The sequence below is a fragment of the Mobula hypostoma genome, chromosome 4, assembly GCF_963921235.1.
Source record: "Mobula hypostoma chromosome 4, sMobHyp1.1, whole genome shotgun sequence".
In the NCBI taxonomy this organism is placed as follows: Eukaryota; Metazoa; Chordata; class Chondrichthyes; order Myliobatiformes; family Myliobatidae; genus Mobula; species Mobula hypostoma.
The window spans coordinates 40,269,215-40,286,078 of NC_086100.1; the positions used below are offsets into that span (position 1 = coordinate 40,269,215).

The window sequence follows — 16,864 nt, forward strand, 5'->3', positions numbered from 1 at the left end:
TCCTAATAGGAAATCTAATATTGCATCCTCTCTAGTTGCTACCTCTATATATTGATTTAGAAAACTTTCCTGAACACATTTTACAAAATCTAACCCATCTAGACCTTTAACAGTATAGGAGTTCCAATCAATATGTGGAAAATTAAAATCCCCTACTATCACAACTTCATGTTTCCTGCAGTTGTCTGCTATCTCTCTGCAGATTTGCTCCTCCAATTCTCGCTGACTGTTGGGTGGTCTATAATACAAGCCCATTAATGTGGTCATAACTTTCCTGTTTCTCAGCTCCACCCATATGGCCGCGGTAGACAAGCCCACTAATCTGTCCTGCCTGAGCACTGCTGTAACATTTTCCCTGACTAGCAATGCCACCGCCCCCCCACCCTTCATTCCTCAGCCTCTATCACATTTGAAACATCGGAACCCTGGAACATTAAGGTGCCAGTCCTGCCCCTCTTGCAGCCAAGTTTCACTAATGGCTATAATATCATAATTCCATGTGTCAATCCACACCCTCAGCTCATCAGCCTTCCCCACAATACTCCTTGCATTGAAATAGACACACCTCAGAAGATTATTACCACCACACACAACCCTTCTATTTGTGACTTTGCTTGAACTTTGAACATCATTTATTTTCACCCCCGCTCCACTATCTGCTCTGGCACTCTGGTTCCCATCCCCCTGTAAATCTAGTTTAAACCCTCCCCAATAGCAGTAACAAACCTCCCTGCAAGGATATTGGTCCCCTCGTAGTTCAGGTGTAACCCATCTCTCTTGTACAGGTCCCACCTGCCCCAGAAGAAGTCCCAATGATCCTGAAATCTGAAACCCTGCCCCCTACACCAGTTCCTCAGCCACGTGTTCATCCACCATCTGGCACGTGGCACAGGTAGCAATCCTGAGATTACCACCCTCGAGGTCCTGCTTTTTAACTTCATACCAAGCTCTCTATACTCACTCTCCAGGACCTCCTCACTCTTTCTTCCTACCTCATTGGTACCGATATGTGACAGTGATGGTAAGAATTGGAAGAGATGGCAGTTGAATGCGTGGCTGAGGAGTTGGTGCATGGAGCAGGGTTTTAGATTTTTAGATCACTGGAATCTCTTCTGGGGAAGGTGGGACCTGTACAGATTGGATGGCTTGCACCTGAACTCGAGGGGGAGCAATATCCTTGCAGGTAGGTTTGCTAGCATGGTTCGGGAGGGTTTAAACTAATTTGCGAGGGGGATGGGACCCAGAGCGATAGAGCAGTGAAAGAAGTGCATGGAGTAAAGCCAGATCTAACATACAGAGAGACTTTGAGGAAAGAGAAGCAGAATAAACGGTGTAAAGACAGTAAGGTAGAAGGGCTGAAATGTGTGTACGTCAATGCAAGAAGCATCAGGAACAAAGGTGATGAACTGAGAGCTTGGATACATACATGGAATTATGATGTAGTGGCCATTACAGAGACTTGGCTGGCACCAGGGCAGGAATGGATTCTCAATATTCCTGGATTTCAGTGCTTTAAAAGGGATAGAGAGGGCGGAAAAAGGGGAGGAGGGGTGGCATTACTGGTCAGGGATACTATTACAGCTACAGAAAGGGTGGGTAATGTAGCAGGATCCTCTTTTGAGTCAATATGGGTGGAAGTCAGGAACAGGAAGGGAGCAGTTACTCTACTGGGGGTATTCTATAGGCCCCCTGGTAGCAGCAGAGATACAGAGGAGCAGATTGGGAGGCAGATTTTGGAAAGGTGCAAAAATAACAGGGTTGTTATCATGGGTGACTTTAACTTCCCTAATATTGATTGGCACCTGATTAGTTCCAAGGGTTTAGATGGGGCAGAGTTTGTTAAGTGTGTCCAGGACAGATTCCTGTCACAATATGTGGACAGGCCGACCAGGGGGAATGCCATACTAGATCTAGTACTAGGTAATGAACCGGGTCAGTTCACAGATCTCTCAGTGGGTGAGCATCTGGGGGACAGTGACCACTGCTCCCTGGCCTTTATAATTATCATGGAAAAGGATAGAATCAAAGAGGACAGGAAAATTTTTAATTGGGGAAAGGCAAATTATGAGGCTATAAGGCTAGAACTTGCGGGTGTGAATTGGGATGATGATTTTGCAGGGAAATGTACTATGGACATGTGGTCGATGTTTAGAGATCTCTTGTGGGATGTAAGGGATAAATTTGTCCCGGTGAGGAAGATAAAGAATGGTAGGGTGAAGGAACCATGGGTGACAAGTGAGGTGGAAAATCTAGTCAGGTGGAAGAAGGCAGCATACATGAGGTTTAGGAAGCAAGGATCAGATGGGTCTATTGAGGAATATAGGGAAGCAAGAAAGGAGCTTAAGAAGGGGCTGAGAAGAGCAAGAAGGGGGCATGAGAAGGCCTTGGCGAGTAGGGTAAAGGAAAACCCCAAGGCATTCTTCAATTATGTGAAGAACAAAGGGTGACAGGAGTGAAGGTAGGACTGATTAGAGATAAAGGTGGGAAGATGTGCCTGGAGGCTGTGGAAGTGAGCGAGGTCCTCAATGAATACTTCTCTTCGGTATTCACCAATGAGAGGGAACTTGATGATGGTGAGGACAATATGAGTGAGGTTGATGTTCTGGAGCATGTTGATATTAAGGGAGAGGAGGTGTTGGAGTTGTTAAAATACATTAGGACAGATAAGTCCCCGGGGCCTGACGGAATATTCCCCAGGCTGCTCCACGAGGCGAGAGAAGAGATTGCTGAGCCTCTGGCTAAGATTTTTATGTCCTCGCTGTCCACAGGAATGGTACCGGAAGATTGGAGGGAGGCGAATGTTGTTCCCTTGTTCAAAAAAGGTAGTAGGGATAGTCCGGGTAATTATAGACCAGTGAGCCTTACGTCTGTGGTGAGAAAGCTGTTGGAAAAGATTCTTAGAGATAGGATCTATAGGCATTTAGAGAATCATGGTCTGATCAGGGACAGCATGGCTTTGTGAAGGGCAGATCGTGTCTAACAAGCCTGATAGAGTTCTTTGAGGATGTGCCCAGGCATATAGATGAGCGTAGTGCAGTGGGTGTGATCTATATGGATTTTAGTAAGGCATTTGACAAGGTTCCACACGGTAGGCTTATTCAGAAAGTTAGAAGGCATGGGATCCAGGGAAGTTTGGCCAGGTGGATTCAGAATTGGCTTGCCTGCAGAAGGCAGAGGGTGGTGGTGGAGGGAGTATATTCAGATTGGAGGATTGTGACTAGTGGTGTCCCACAAGGATCTGTTCTGGGACCTCTACTTTTCATGATTTTTATTAACGACCTGGATGTAGGGGTAGAAGGGTGGGTTGGCAAGTTTGCAGACGACACAAAGGTTGGTGGTGTTGTAGATAGTGTAGAGGATTGTCAAAGATTGCAGAGAGAGATTGATAGGATGCAGAAGTGGGCTGAGAAGTGGCAGATGGAGTTCAACCCAGAGAAGTGTGAGGTGGTACACTTTGGAAGGACAACTCCAAGGCAAAGTACAAAGTAAATGGCAGGATACTTGGTAGTGTGGAGGAGCAGAGGGATCTCGGGGTACATGTCCACAGATCCCTGAAAGTTGCCTCACAGGTGGATAGGGTAGTTAAGAAAGCTTATGGGGTGTTAGCTTTCATAAGTCGAGGGATAGAGTTTAAGAGTCACGATGTAATGATGCAGCTCTATAAAACTCTGGTTAGGCCACACTTGGAGTACTGTGTCCAGTTCTGGTCACCTCACTATAGGAAGGATGTGGAAGCATTGGAAAGGGTACAGAGGAGATTTACCAGGATGCTGCCTGGTTTAGAAAGTATGCATTATGATCAGAGATTAAGGGAGCTAGGGCTTTATTCTTTGGAGAGAAGGAGGAATAGATAGAGTGGATAGCCAGCGCCTCTTTCCCAGGGCACCACTGCTCAATACAAGAGGACATGGCTTTAAGGTAAGGGGTGGCAAGTTCAAGGGGGATATTAGAGGAAGGTTTTTTACTCAGAGAGTGGTTGGTGCGTGGAATGCACTGCCTGAGTCAGTGGTGGAGGCAGATACACTAGTGAAGTTTAAGAGACTACTAGATAGGTATATGGAGGAACCTAAGGTGGGGGCTTATATGGGAGGCAGGGTTTGAGGGTCGGCACAACATTGTGGGCCGATGGGCCTGTACTGTGCTGTACTATTCTATGTTCTATGTTCTATGACATCAGGCTGATCACCCTCCCACTTCAGAATGCTGTGCACGCGATCAGAGACATCCTTGACCATGATACTTTGGGGAGAAATCATAATTTTCTTACTGGCGGTAGAATTAAAGGAGAGAAATTCTGTAAGCTGTCCCTGAGGTTGAGGAAACCACACTGAACATAGTAAAGTATGTGGGTATTTACAGGATAGAATAATTTTTTTACAAAACATCAGAAAGACAAGAGCAATGAATAGGTGGATGACTGGAGTCTAATTTTAAAGCAACAAGAAGCAAACTTAATAATATGTAAGCATCCCATTCCAATGATCGAAAAACACGAAATCACATTATGTTGTTCACTGCAATCCTTCTTTTGGTTTACATTCTTTTAATTTGCAGCAAATAGCCGAAGTTTCTTTTAAGTGGCCATTTATGACAAAGCAAGTACAGCAGCCAGACAGCCATGCCAGCACTACGACAAGGAGCAGTCAAAATGCTCTCCAGACCTAGCTGTGGTCTCCATCGAGGTCACGGCTCAGATTTCGTGTTTCTTCTGGTTCGTAGGGAAGGTTTTGGGGACAGAAAGGGGAGTTATGGGTCAGGTTGGGGTTTAGGGACAGGAATGTTGGAGGGGGTGGTGTTTAGAGGTCAGGCTGAAGTCTCGACCTCTGCTCCATGCTTGAAGGCCAGGGATGTGGTTGTGGAATTAAGGATATTGGGCTGACAGGCCAGTGGGGACAAGGGCTGGTGACAGCCCCTCCTCTGGGTCGGCTAGTCGTCCACCCATTCTGAGATCAGGCCGGAAGAATGAGGTCCTGTGACCCCCCCCCCGCCCCCTTGTATGCACATTAGCAGGCTCAGAGGTCAAGGCCTGGAGTTCAGAGTCCTCATTCATTGTTGACACCGGCAAATCCTGGGTGATACTGAAAATCGAAGCCCAAAGGTCAATAGAAAGTCCAGATGTCAAAGCCAATTAGCTGGAGCCCTGGTTTTACAAGTCTGAGAGTCCTCTGGAAAAGTCCAAAGTCCAATGTCTATGAGTCCACTGGAAAATGGAGGCCAAAGTCAGCCTGCCCTGTGGTTGGAGGACTGCCAGTGTGTGCATACATGTGGGTGAGAGGGAGGAATGGGGCTTGTTTTGCTGCCGTTGCTGCATGAATCATTCTGTGAAAGTGGTGGGCACGCTATGCTGCTGCCAAAGCTGAAATATATGGCAAAACTTGCTGACTGCTCCCCAGCACATCCTTAGGTTGTGTTGGTTGTTAATGCAAAGGACATTTCCCTGCATGTTTGAATGTACATGTGGCAAGTTATTCTGAATCTAAAATGAAAGAATCATTTACTTTCAATCTCAAGCAGAATTATAAAAATCAATGAAATGGAAAGCAACATGACAAATCGGTCTCCCCTTTGCATGATTTAAAATGTAAAAGGAAGTTCACCTACAACTTTGTTAAAACAGTAAGTAGATTTGGTATGAGTTTTCACTTTGCTCAAGAACACGCTGACACAAGTTTACAGCACACCATGCTTAACTAATCTGAGTAAAATCACTGATAAATTCAATTAATCATTTCCTTTTCCATGGAATGCAATAAACATTCTTTCGCTATCACGTTATGTGTGCAAGTAAACAATAGAAACTTCAAATGGAAGGACAAAGGCATTTTTTCCAAAACATGAACAGACGTACTAAGGTTTTTAGGTGTGATTCAGGGGGCATGTATTTTATTGCATTCATTATCATAGAGATGATCTACTGCAGCTTCAAAACATTTATTAAGAAAATATACATTAACAAAATATAATATATTAAGGAAATATTAAACAGTGGCAAAAACATTTGTGGAGTATGATGATAGTTTCATGAACCAGGTTCTGGAGAGTACAAATTTTACTTGAATACAGTAATCATTTCTGCAACTGCATATTTAAGCCTGCTTGATAGAAATATGAAATGCAAACTTCTATTATGAAGGAAGCATGGAAAAAAAACAGTATTTTTCATTTGTTTATCTTGCAGCAGCCATGCAAAAGATCATGTTTTTCATGGGAAGTTTGTATCTTGGAAGCTTGATTTACTGACGTTCAAACTTCACAGCTGCCAAGAGATGATCTGCAGCCATAACACAATTGCCAGAGAAAACTTGAGAGAAAAAAAAATCCCATATTCAACATCCACTCTCCAATTCCTTTTGGCAAAAGCTGATACAATGTGGTCAAATCAGAATCCTGATTTTTACACCACTCATTTTCTTTTTATACTGAAGTCACAACAACACTTTGAACAAGTTTTTTTTAATTTAAATTAACTATTGAAATCTAATTTCCTCAAGCTTGAATCGAAAATACAAATCCAAAAAGCAAAGATTTTAACATATTCCAGATCACACTGTAGCTGGAAGTAGTGTCAGTTAGTGAGATGTTTTTATCTGAAATGTTAATAGTTGTACAATTAAGCATTGTAGGAGTAAGCCCATCGGGCCCTTTCAGCCATGCCATCTCACCAATCACCAACAAACCTGATTAACTCTAACCTAATCAGGGGGCAATTTACAATGACTAATTAACCTACCCTATACATGGGGGGAAACCGGAGTGCCCGCGGAAAACCCATGTATTCCAGAGGGAAAACCCAGAGACTCCTTACAGAACAGTGCCAGAATTGAACTCTGAACTCCAGAACGCCCCGCACGTACCACTACACTACCGTAGTGTTGTATGGGTGCTCACCGGATCGTCATTTACTAAGATGGCAGAGCTTTAAATTAATGTAACTATAAAGGTTGTAACTACAAATACCATCTTAAGTTACACTTCCCTATGTCAAGCCTTGCTTGTACTAATCATTGTATTTTCATCGTGGGCAAAATGAGTTTATTTAAATGAAAACACTGATCCTATTCACCAAGGCAAAATAAAGTCAGTAGAAATGAAGTAACACACACAAAATGCTGGAGGAACTCAGCAGGCCAGGCAGCATCTATGGAAAAATATACAGTCAACGTTTCAGGCCGAAACCCTTCCGCAGGACTAGAGAAAAAAGGCCTGCTGAGTTCCTCCAGCACTTTTTGTGTGTTGCTTGGACTTCCAGCATCTGCAAATTCTCTCTTAGTACACTCTACCCTCTATACACACATGCACGAATGTGTGGCTACCACAGTTCTAATGCCATAGAGAAATTTGCCAAGAACACTACTGCTATTAGACAAGTGCTAGTGGGTGATAACTCAGCTTATTGGAGAAAGATTGGACACCTGGAGCTACAGTAACCAGCTCTCACTCAACATCAGTAAAACTGAAGAGATGACCGTTGACTTCAGGAAGTGTAGGGAGGGATAACGTCTGCCTGTCTACATTTGGGATGGAGCAGTGGTGGGTGAAATGAGAAAGTTACCTTTTTCACCTTCTTCGGTGTTAATATTTGACTTGCCTGGACACAGCGCAGATGTAATCACAAGGATGGTATTTCTGCATATTTACTTTATTAGGTGTGCCAGCATTGTTACTTTATCAGGTGGTTTAGCTTGTGACTAAACACCAACAAACTTCTGCATACACACTGTTGAAAATATTCTGGCTGATTGTATCAAGATCTAGTAAGGCAATTCAAGTGTGCAGGAACAGCAGTCAGCTCTCAGTACAGAAGGTGTTCAGTACATTCCTCTCCACCTTTGGTAGTATCTACAGCAGATGATGCCTCGTGATAGCAACAACTATTATAGGTCCCCACAATCCAAGCTATGCTATGTCCTCGTAACTACCATCGGTCAGGCAGCGGACAGGCCTGACATGCCATACCACAAGGTTCAAGAGGAGTTAACTTTCCTTCAACCATTCAGTTCCTGAACCAACCTCAAATTATTACTGTTCAAGCAACTCTGTGACTTCTTTGATCACTCTGCACTAAACTGGACTTCAGTTTACTTTTGTTCTAACTGTGTTCCTGCAATTGTGTTCTTTCTGCTTAAAAAAAACAGCAGGTGATTTATGGCTTTCTTATGAATGCAATTTGTGCAATGCTCCATGCCTATGGTGCTGCTGCAAATAAGTTTTACAAGCCACCTGAGGTTGTACTTGTGTATATGATTATAAACTTTGACTACGTGACAGGCTTTAGCAAGGAACAAACAGCAACCATGACCCAATCATGACTAACGGTCAAATCTAATTCATTTTAATGACCAAACAGGCAGAATGTAATTGAATCTGTGTCAAAAATGACAATGTAACAACAAGCTCCTTTCTTTTGCGGACTAATGCTCATTTAACAGGACCAGATCAACTTCCTGCCATTCACAAGCTAATTTAAAAAACTAGCTCAGAATTTAGCCCTTGATTTCTCATCTCAAATGGATGATTTCAAATGAAGAGCCAACTAGAATTGTTTTTTGCTTAAATCTTTCTGATACTTAAGTGCATAAAGCCGCCTTTAAAATGTAGGCCATTCTACATAAAGCCATCCTATGAAGTTCAGATTTATATGGTGGATTTAATTTTATTCTGACTAATGCTGAAGAAAACAAGTTATTGCAAACATTATTGAAAATCAGATTAATCATAGTAAAAAAAAATGAGCAGGTTAGACGTGTAATGGGGTTGCTTTACTGAGACAAATGATGTTTTTAAACGTTACGTTAGTTATTAACAAATGTAGCAGGGGCTTGGCAGAATTGGTCATAAGATAATTTAAAACTGCAAAACATCTAACTGGAATGACTTGAGGATAGAGGAGCAAAAATATCTAGATTGTTTACTTCTTGCCATGTGGTGGAAGGAACGGAGGCTGCCATTTTGTGAGTGTGTTCTTGCAGTCACCATTACGTGAACGGTTTTATGAAATGGTTCTTGCTCAGAGCAACTGAAAGAGGACATAATGAAGTTCCTATCGATAATCAGCTCAGCCAGAGATTATTTCCAAATACTAAGTTGTTTATGAACTGTTTATTTAATTAGGTAGAAATTGCACATTAGTGGAAAGAACAGCCTGTGACTTTAAGTAACCTGAACCCAGCGATTGACTGACCTGGTCTAACCTAGCCTGACTAGGGAACAACAAAGAAAGTAACATGAGCACAAATCCGGGGAAAGAACAATTAAGTAACATTGCTTGTAGCCTCGGGCCAGATCTAGCAGACAGAGACTAGACATAGGCTGGCCAAATAACCAACAAAATTGAAACAATAGTTCAGTATGATAAAGGGAACAATAATAGAGTGTTTTGAGTGTAGACATAGCAGAAACTCTGGAGACCAACCACAGAAGTAGGTGACTCAACAGAGATTATATCAGGATCAAAAGCAATGCCTGACTAGAGTAAACTCCTGTTCCTGGGCTCTACTTTTTCTATTCTTTGACTCATCAGTGGGGGTCAGAGAAACTTACTGAGTGTGCACACAGATATTTAGTATTGTACTTATTTTAAACTGAAAAAATATACAGGTAATTGTCAGTTAATATAGATTCTCTTTGTGCCTAACCAATTATTGTTGTTGAGAGTGAATACCTACAAAAGCGAGTGGAACTGGACTCTGCCACTGCAGATTTGTTGAATTTAAAGTAGGTAAATCATTTAGGGACCTGGATCTATATGGTATGATCCAGTTCAATCATTCTTTGAGATATGACTCACGCAACTATAGGAAACAGTGAAGTTACTGAGTCCATAAGCACACAGTTATTAACATCGTTAACTGAAGACTCATGATCAAACACTGGAAGTTCCAGTACACAAGTACTATTAAGCATTGAAGAGCAACTCGCATACCACAAATTGATTAGCATCCAATCACAGCTAAGCAGGGATAGTTCAAAACTGATTCAAGAAATTGTAAAGAATTAAAAGCAAATATGAAATTGTAGCTTTATAGAAAGTGGGCATTAGTACCCATCTCTAACTTTCCTTGACAAGGTGATGTGTGGCTACCTTCTTGAACTGTTTCAATCAATTAAGTGCTCCCTCAGACATGTTAAGCTGGAAGCTTCAGGATATAAACACTGCAGTAAAGGAAGAATAGCAATGTTTCCAAGTCGGCTTGTGGCGCAACTGGGAGAAGAACCTGAAAGTGGGAGCTTTTCCATACATCCTCTAGTTTTTCAGGGTATGAGATTGCAGAGTTAGGAGGTGCTCTCAAAGACGACAAATGATGCAGCAGTGATTTTTCTTTCCAGTAAGCTGACTCAGAAATACTTTATTTGTAGTGCTACCTACAATCTTCCAACCTCGAATCAGATGGGAAGAAATGCCAAGTTGGTATTAATCCAGTCACCAAATCCAGATAACTTTATCACAAGTTTGTTGAAGAGATATAAACTAGTTCTCCATTTCAACTAGACAGGAACTTTCCTAGCAAAATTCAGTTTAGACTTCTGACAATCTAAAACTGGTTGAGGTTAATTCTTGAAAAATGACATGATCTTCCAAGTGAATGCAGCACTGATCACATCTTATCCCCTTACTGGCTCTAGAAATAGTTCAGTATTTACCTTAGAAACATTCCTCAATTATTTCAAAGATCTTAACAGTGCCTTTTTCTCCACATCCTTCTCAACCACCACATCAACTCATTTAAGACTCCTCCTCCCCACTTTCAGTGGATGAATAACAGACAAATATTAGCCTCAACTTGTTTACAACTGAATTAGCAAAAGCATGAAAATCACTGGCATATCTACTGCTACTGAATCTGCCCTTTTATCAGCTGTACAGATAAAGCTTTTGTGTTGAAAATATTCTTATGCCTGAGAGCCTTGGGGATGATAACTCTTTGCACAACAAATATCAGCCACTCCAACTTGGCAGGGATTGCTTGTCATAAGGACAACTTCTTTTGCAATTAAATTATTCCACTGTAACTACACAATGTTGAAGTAGTTATTACTCTTGTTTAGATTAACACATGAAACAAATCAATGATGTTCATACTATTAAGAGTTAAGAATGCCCTTTTGAAGATATAAACACAGTTGCCAGAACATAGCTTGTGAAAAGACTTCATTTGCACACAGAATATTTTACCATATACAATCGATTCCAGTCAATTCGGAAACATTGGGACCAGTACATTTTGGCCCAGTTAGCCAAAATTTCATGGAAAAAGTTAAGGTACAAAAAAGACAAACTACCATTTAACTGAGTAACAAGTTATATATTTAAATGAAATACAGAACAAGTTAAAACACTACCAATACTACTACAGAACTACAAAACTGTGTATTAGTTCCCAATAACTATTGATGGAGAAATTCATCCAGTGCATGCTGCTGTGTTCTTTTGATTGACTGTAAATGAACAAAATCAAAAGATACTTAATGCAAATAGTGAATTACCTTCATACAATACTTTCCAAGTATCCTCCAAAGCTTCACTTTCATCTTAACATTCAAGATTATTGTTGACACCTTCAACTCCTTCGTAGTTCCTAAACTGTAGTAAATTCATTTCATTTTCACTCCCTGCTGTTTCTGGCATCTCTAAGCTTGAATGCTTGAAACTCCAGTGAGCAAAACAGTTCCAAAATGTCGTACTGCTTATTTCTCGCCAACTATCAGTAACAAAAGCCTCTGCTTTTTGAACACAAACATACGCAACTGAGGCTATTTAGTTGCTCTAAGCATGGTGTTAGGTTTAACACCACACTAGTGCACGTGACTAACGCAAATTAGAAACTGTCCAGTGGCAGTCTCCTGTCCCAGATAAACGAAGGGAAGCCCAGCTAATTTTGTAAGTTTTCCTTCGGTAAAATTTGTCCCAAGTAGGTGGCTGCCCCAATGAACTGATGGCCCAAGTAACAGGAATCTACTGTATTCATAATCCCGCTATTGCTTCCTCTTCATTACGTAATATTTAATTAAAATCAGTTACAGAAAACTTCAAATGACAAAGTTCACAATTTCTGAATTGTCCATATTAAATGACACTAAACCATAGAACTTCTGATTCACATGGGAGAGCTAACAATAACTGGTTCATTTATGTGCTTTTTTTTATTTAGCATAAAAACTGTACTTCTAGAACTAACATTATAATCAGTTCAGTTCCATCATTTACTAATTAATAAAAGAAGCACTGAAATTGATCTAGGAAACTGATGGGACTGTCACAATGATTTATAAAAATACATGCTTTGTAGTTAGTACTGCAGAACATAATGATACCAACAAGTAGCCTTCTTTTTTTTAAAATCATAGAAAAATAAACACAAATGCTTTTAAATGATAAAAAAATAACACCATAGATGAGAAAGTAACAAAAAGGCAACAAAAATCATATGCTAACATATCAGTGTGTCATAAGCATACAGACCAACTAATTGTTCAAATATGCATGATGTCAAAATAAGATTAGTAGTGTTTTTTTTAAATTGTTTACCTAATAAATGCTTCATGACGGCCTGGTTCTGGTCCCACAGGCTATTAAATGTATTCCAGCGTGACCTTCCGTCTGGCAATGGGTTTTTCTTTATCCATCCACCACAGGCATATTGATAAAAGTCATGACAAGGGTCCACTGTGCGGTCCAGTGATTCTGTTATTTTAGCAGCCACAGTAATGCACGTTTCAGTCAGACAATATTTATGCGAAGGATCTGCAAATAAAAGGATGACATTTTCATCATACAAATTCATAAATCAATATTTACAAACCAAAGCTAATTTTTGAGTCACTTTGCTCTTTTTCCTGAGGCGTGGTTAAACAAAACTGAAATATTGCAACATGATCCTTATGCACGGCATCATTCAACTAAACCAATTAACTGAGAGAGAAGGACAAAATGAAGACTGATCAATCATAATGAAATAAAAGTACAATAAGGACTTGTGTTTATTTTATACTTTTCATAACCTCAGAATGCCTGAAGCAGCAAAAATTAGTTTTGAATAGTAGTTGCTATGGTGATGCTTGAAATACAGCAGCCAATGTGAATTGCAAACTCCCACAAAGGACAAAGTGATATTTAACAGATAATCCAGCTATTTTGTTTGTGATGTTGAGCAATCGATCTATGTTGGTCAACACATCAGAATGACTCCCCCACTCACACTCAAAATAATTCAATAGGATCATTTGCATCCATCTTCAAGCACAGACTAGACACTATCTCATTCAAAGGATTGTCTCAGTGCTGAATGCAGCATCAGCCTTAATTCTGTTCCCAAGTCTCTGGAACAGGCTTTGAGCATACAACCTCCTGAATCAATGGCAAGTACTTATGAAGCCATGATTGACATTCAATAGCAAAAGAGCAAAGATGAGAAAACAAAATTTGAAAGTTGAGGTGAAATTTGTATTAATAACATATATTTTAACATTAATTTGTAGTATAATGTTCAATTACAATAAATGTCAAGTTTGTGAAATGTTCATTTTTGATCCATCTTTCTAAATTGCAAAATTAATAAAAACTTAAATTTTGCAATAAGCACTTAACTTTTAAGCACTCAGGCAAGACAAAAATTAACCATGAATCGAAGTATTTCAGGTAACTAAATTGTTTTAGAACTAAAGTAGTGACTCATTTTTAATGGTGTTGTTTACAGGAATAAAGAATGTGAGAAGGCTCTCCAACACTGCTTTGATTCATGGATTAATGAATCAATTATGAATGGGTCATAGCCCATTTCTTTCATCCATATGCCCATCTAAGAATCTCTTAAATAGCCCTAATTATCAGCCTATACCACCACCTTCGTATTCCCCCACCCCGCCAGTGTGTTCCACACACCTACCATTCTCTGTGTAAAGAAATATCAACCTCTGACATCCCCCTACACTTCCGGTCAATCACGTTGAAACTATGCCCACTTGGATTAGCCATTTCCACCCTGGGATAAAGGGTACCGTCCGTCCACTCGATCTATACCTCTAATCTTATACACCTCCATTAAGTCACCTCTCATCCTCTATGCTCCAAAGAGAAATGCCCTAGCCCACTCATCATTTCATCAAATCCAAGCAGCAACCTGGTAAATCTCCTCTGCGCCCTCTCTAAAGCTTCCACATCCTTCCTATAATAGGCAACTAGAACTGGACACCATACTCGATGTGGTCCACCCAGTTTTATAGAGCTGCAACATTACCTTGTGGCTCTTGAACTCAGACCCCTAACTAGCTAGGAAATAGTGGGTGAAGTCTATCTTGATGGTGCTCATCAGCCCACATTTAAGGCTAATGTCCTGGAGAAAAGACATCCAAGTCATTGCAGATTCTATGAGAGTAGAAGCTGTATGGGAAAAAAGATTACAGGTAGACAAACCAAGTGCCCTAACATGCTTACCGCTCAACCAGATTTAGGCAAGCTAGTCTTCTGTCACTCAGAAGATGATTATAAGCTGGCACCTTCCATCAAAGATGAACTTTTCCTTCGAATCCTGAATAAAGTCAAACAGTTGGGTAGCTTCCCTTCCTTTTCACTCACCACAACAACTCCTACCAAACAACAGAAAGCAGGCCCTCAAGTGACTCATGTCCCTCAGTCATACATTGAGAAGGTAACAAGAAATGAAAGATCATTCGATGGAGAGACTCTTTCCAACATAGGAAACTGGTATTTGACCAGATTTGGTGTTTACCACCTCCAGGGGCATGCACATATACTAATTGTCTTTGATTCGTATGCACAGTTAAAAGGTACATCACTGAACAATGTACTCTTGCAGGATCCAGACCTTTCTGACAGTCTGCTTGGCGTCCTCATGTGCTTCAGAAGTGAGTCTGTCGCAGTGATGGTAGAAATTGAGCACATGTTCTACAGTTTCCTAGTGTTATGTTTTGTAACATCAAAGCAATAAACTAATTAAAAAGAAGTGAGTCCAAAATGTGACTCTAACTTAACATTTACTTTAAACGAGGCATGCACCTATCATGTGGTAGTGTGATGATTATATAATTCATGTATTGATACATATAACCCCTAATGAATTATTTAAACAAAGAATGCTTAATCAAACTATATTACAAGATTACTGAAATAGTAAATACACAATTCCTCTCTGCTTAGCTATAAACTCCAACTCAATAGAAAATGCATCTCAACTATATACACAGTATACTATATAATAAAACTACCACATACAGACATCCACAGCATAGTCAATTTTAAATTGTCCCATTCGGGACTAAAGATTTATTCCCTGTGGACACTTTCTTACTCTTGTGGACTAACATCTTTCCTGCCAAGGGGAATCACTCTGCTTGGCCAGTGAGACTTCTGGCGGTGAAACAGTCTCAGGCTCTAGGGCCTCCTACGTGGTGGTTGTGGTGTCTGACTCTGGGACTGCAGGAAGTGGTTCCGACAGTGGTAGCCACCTTTCTTCTTCCTTTTTCTTCTTCTAGTTTGTGTATCATGATCTTGGGAAGGTGCACTTAGTTTACTGGAGTATTCGCTCATTAATCCTTTGATTGTTCCCTTTATAATCTGATCTCTCCTCTTGGTTACTTCATCCACATCATCTGACAAATCCTTTTTTTCATATCTCTACTGACTCCTTCCTTTTTGGTCTTCCAATCTTCCAGCTGAGCTTTGGTCTTTGTATCTACTTTTAGAAGCAGCTGTATGTCCCCACTTGACGTTCATGCAATAACCTTAATACACGCCGAGTAGATTCTGGTTTATAACTACTCACAAAAGCCAGATGCTTGCAACTTCCCTGAAACTCCTTGAGCTCTATTCTGGCTTAAAACAAAGCCACACTTTGCAAGTAACTGCCTGATTAACAAATCAGAAGCTTCTCAGATATGTTGCCTACAAAAACTGTTGTAGTTGGAACACTGCTTTCGACACTTTCACGATTCCTCTGAGCAGCATTGTCCTTCCTTGGTCCAGTCAGAGTTTGGCACCAACACCTGTTTGCCCTCTGTTGGGCAATGGTTCATGGTATTCGGCATAAAGACAGATGTGGCATCATCCAGTACTTTTTAAAATTCACTTTCAGTTGATGAGACCTGCGCTCCAATCACAAAAAAAAGTGAGCTCTCCCTGTAGCCACCCATTTCAATTCCCTTTTCCATTCCCATTCCAACATGTCAGTCCATGGTCTCCTCAACTGCCATGATGAGGCCACACTCAGGTTGGAGGAGTAACACTTAATATTCCATCTGGGTAGCCTCCAAACTGATGGCATGAACATAGATTTCTTGAATTTTCACAAATTGCCCCACCCCCTCATCATTCCCCATTCCTGTTTCCATCCTCTCAACTTATCTCCTTACCTGCCCATCACCTCCCTCTGGTGCTCCTCTCCCTTCCCTTTCTTCCATGGTCTTCCATCCTCTCCTATCAGATTCCTCCTTCTCCAGCCTTTTATCTCTTTCACCATCAGCTTCCCAGCTCTTTTCTTCACCACTCCTCCCATACCAGTTTCACCTATCACCTACCACCTTGTACTTCTTCCTCCACTCCCTGCAACTTCTTACTGACTTCTCCCCTTCCTTTCCAGTCATGAAGAAGGGTCACAGCCCAAAATGTCAACTGTTTATTCTTTTACGTAGATGCTGCCTGGCCTACTGAGTTCCTCCAGCATTACGTGTTACACAAGAGTGTGTATGTGTATATATGGGGGAAGTATATAAATCTTGTGGCTTTATGACCACCAACTGGACAAGTTTCTGGAGTACTGCATGAGAGTTCATACATTTGGTAGCTGTCCCTCACCAGCTGTAGCAATCCATGGCCTTAAGAGTACAGCTATCAAGGGAGAGAAAGAATTTG

The 16,864-nt window shown here is 40.9% G+C and overlaps 1 protein-coding gene across 5 annotated transcripts in view; it reads right to left on the bottom strand.

The window, feature by feature from the left end:
* LOC134345273 (endothelin-converting enzyme 2-like) overlaps positions 1 to 16,864 on the bottom strand; it is a 151,748-nt gene that overhangs the window by 90,608 nt on the left and 44,276 nt on the right. For all 5 annotated transcript variants that reach the window (XM_063045679.1, XM_063045680.1, XM_063045678.1 and 2 more), the window contains one exon: positions 12,527 to 12,742. In XM_063045679.1, the coding sequence (XP_062901749.1) occupies positions 12,527 to 12,742 (216 nt within the window). The remainder of the gene's footprint in view (positions 1 to 12,526; positions 12,743 to 16,864) is intronic.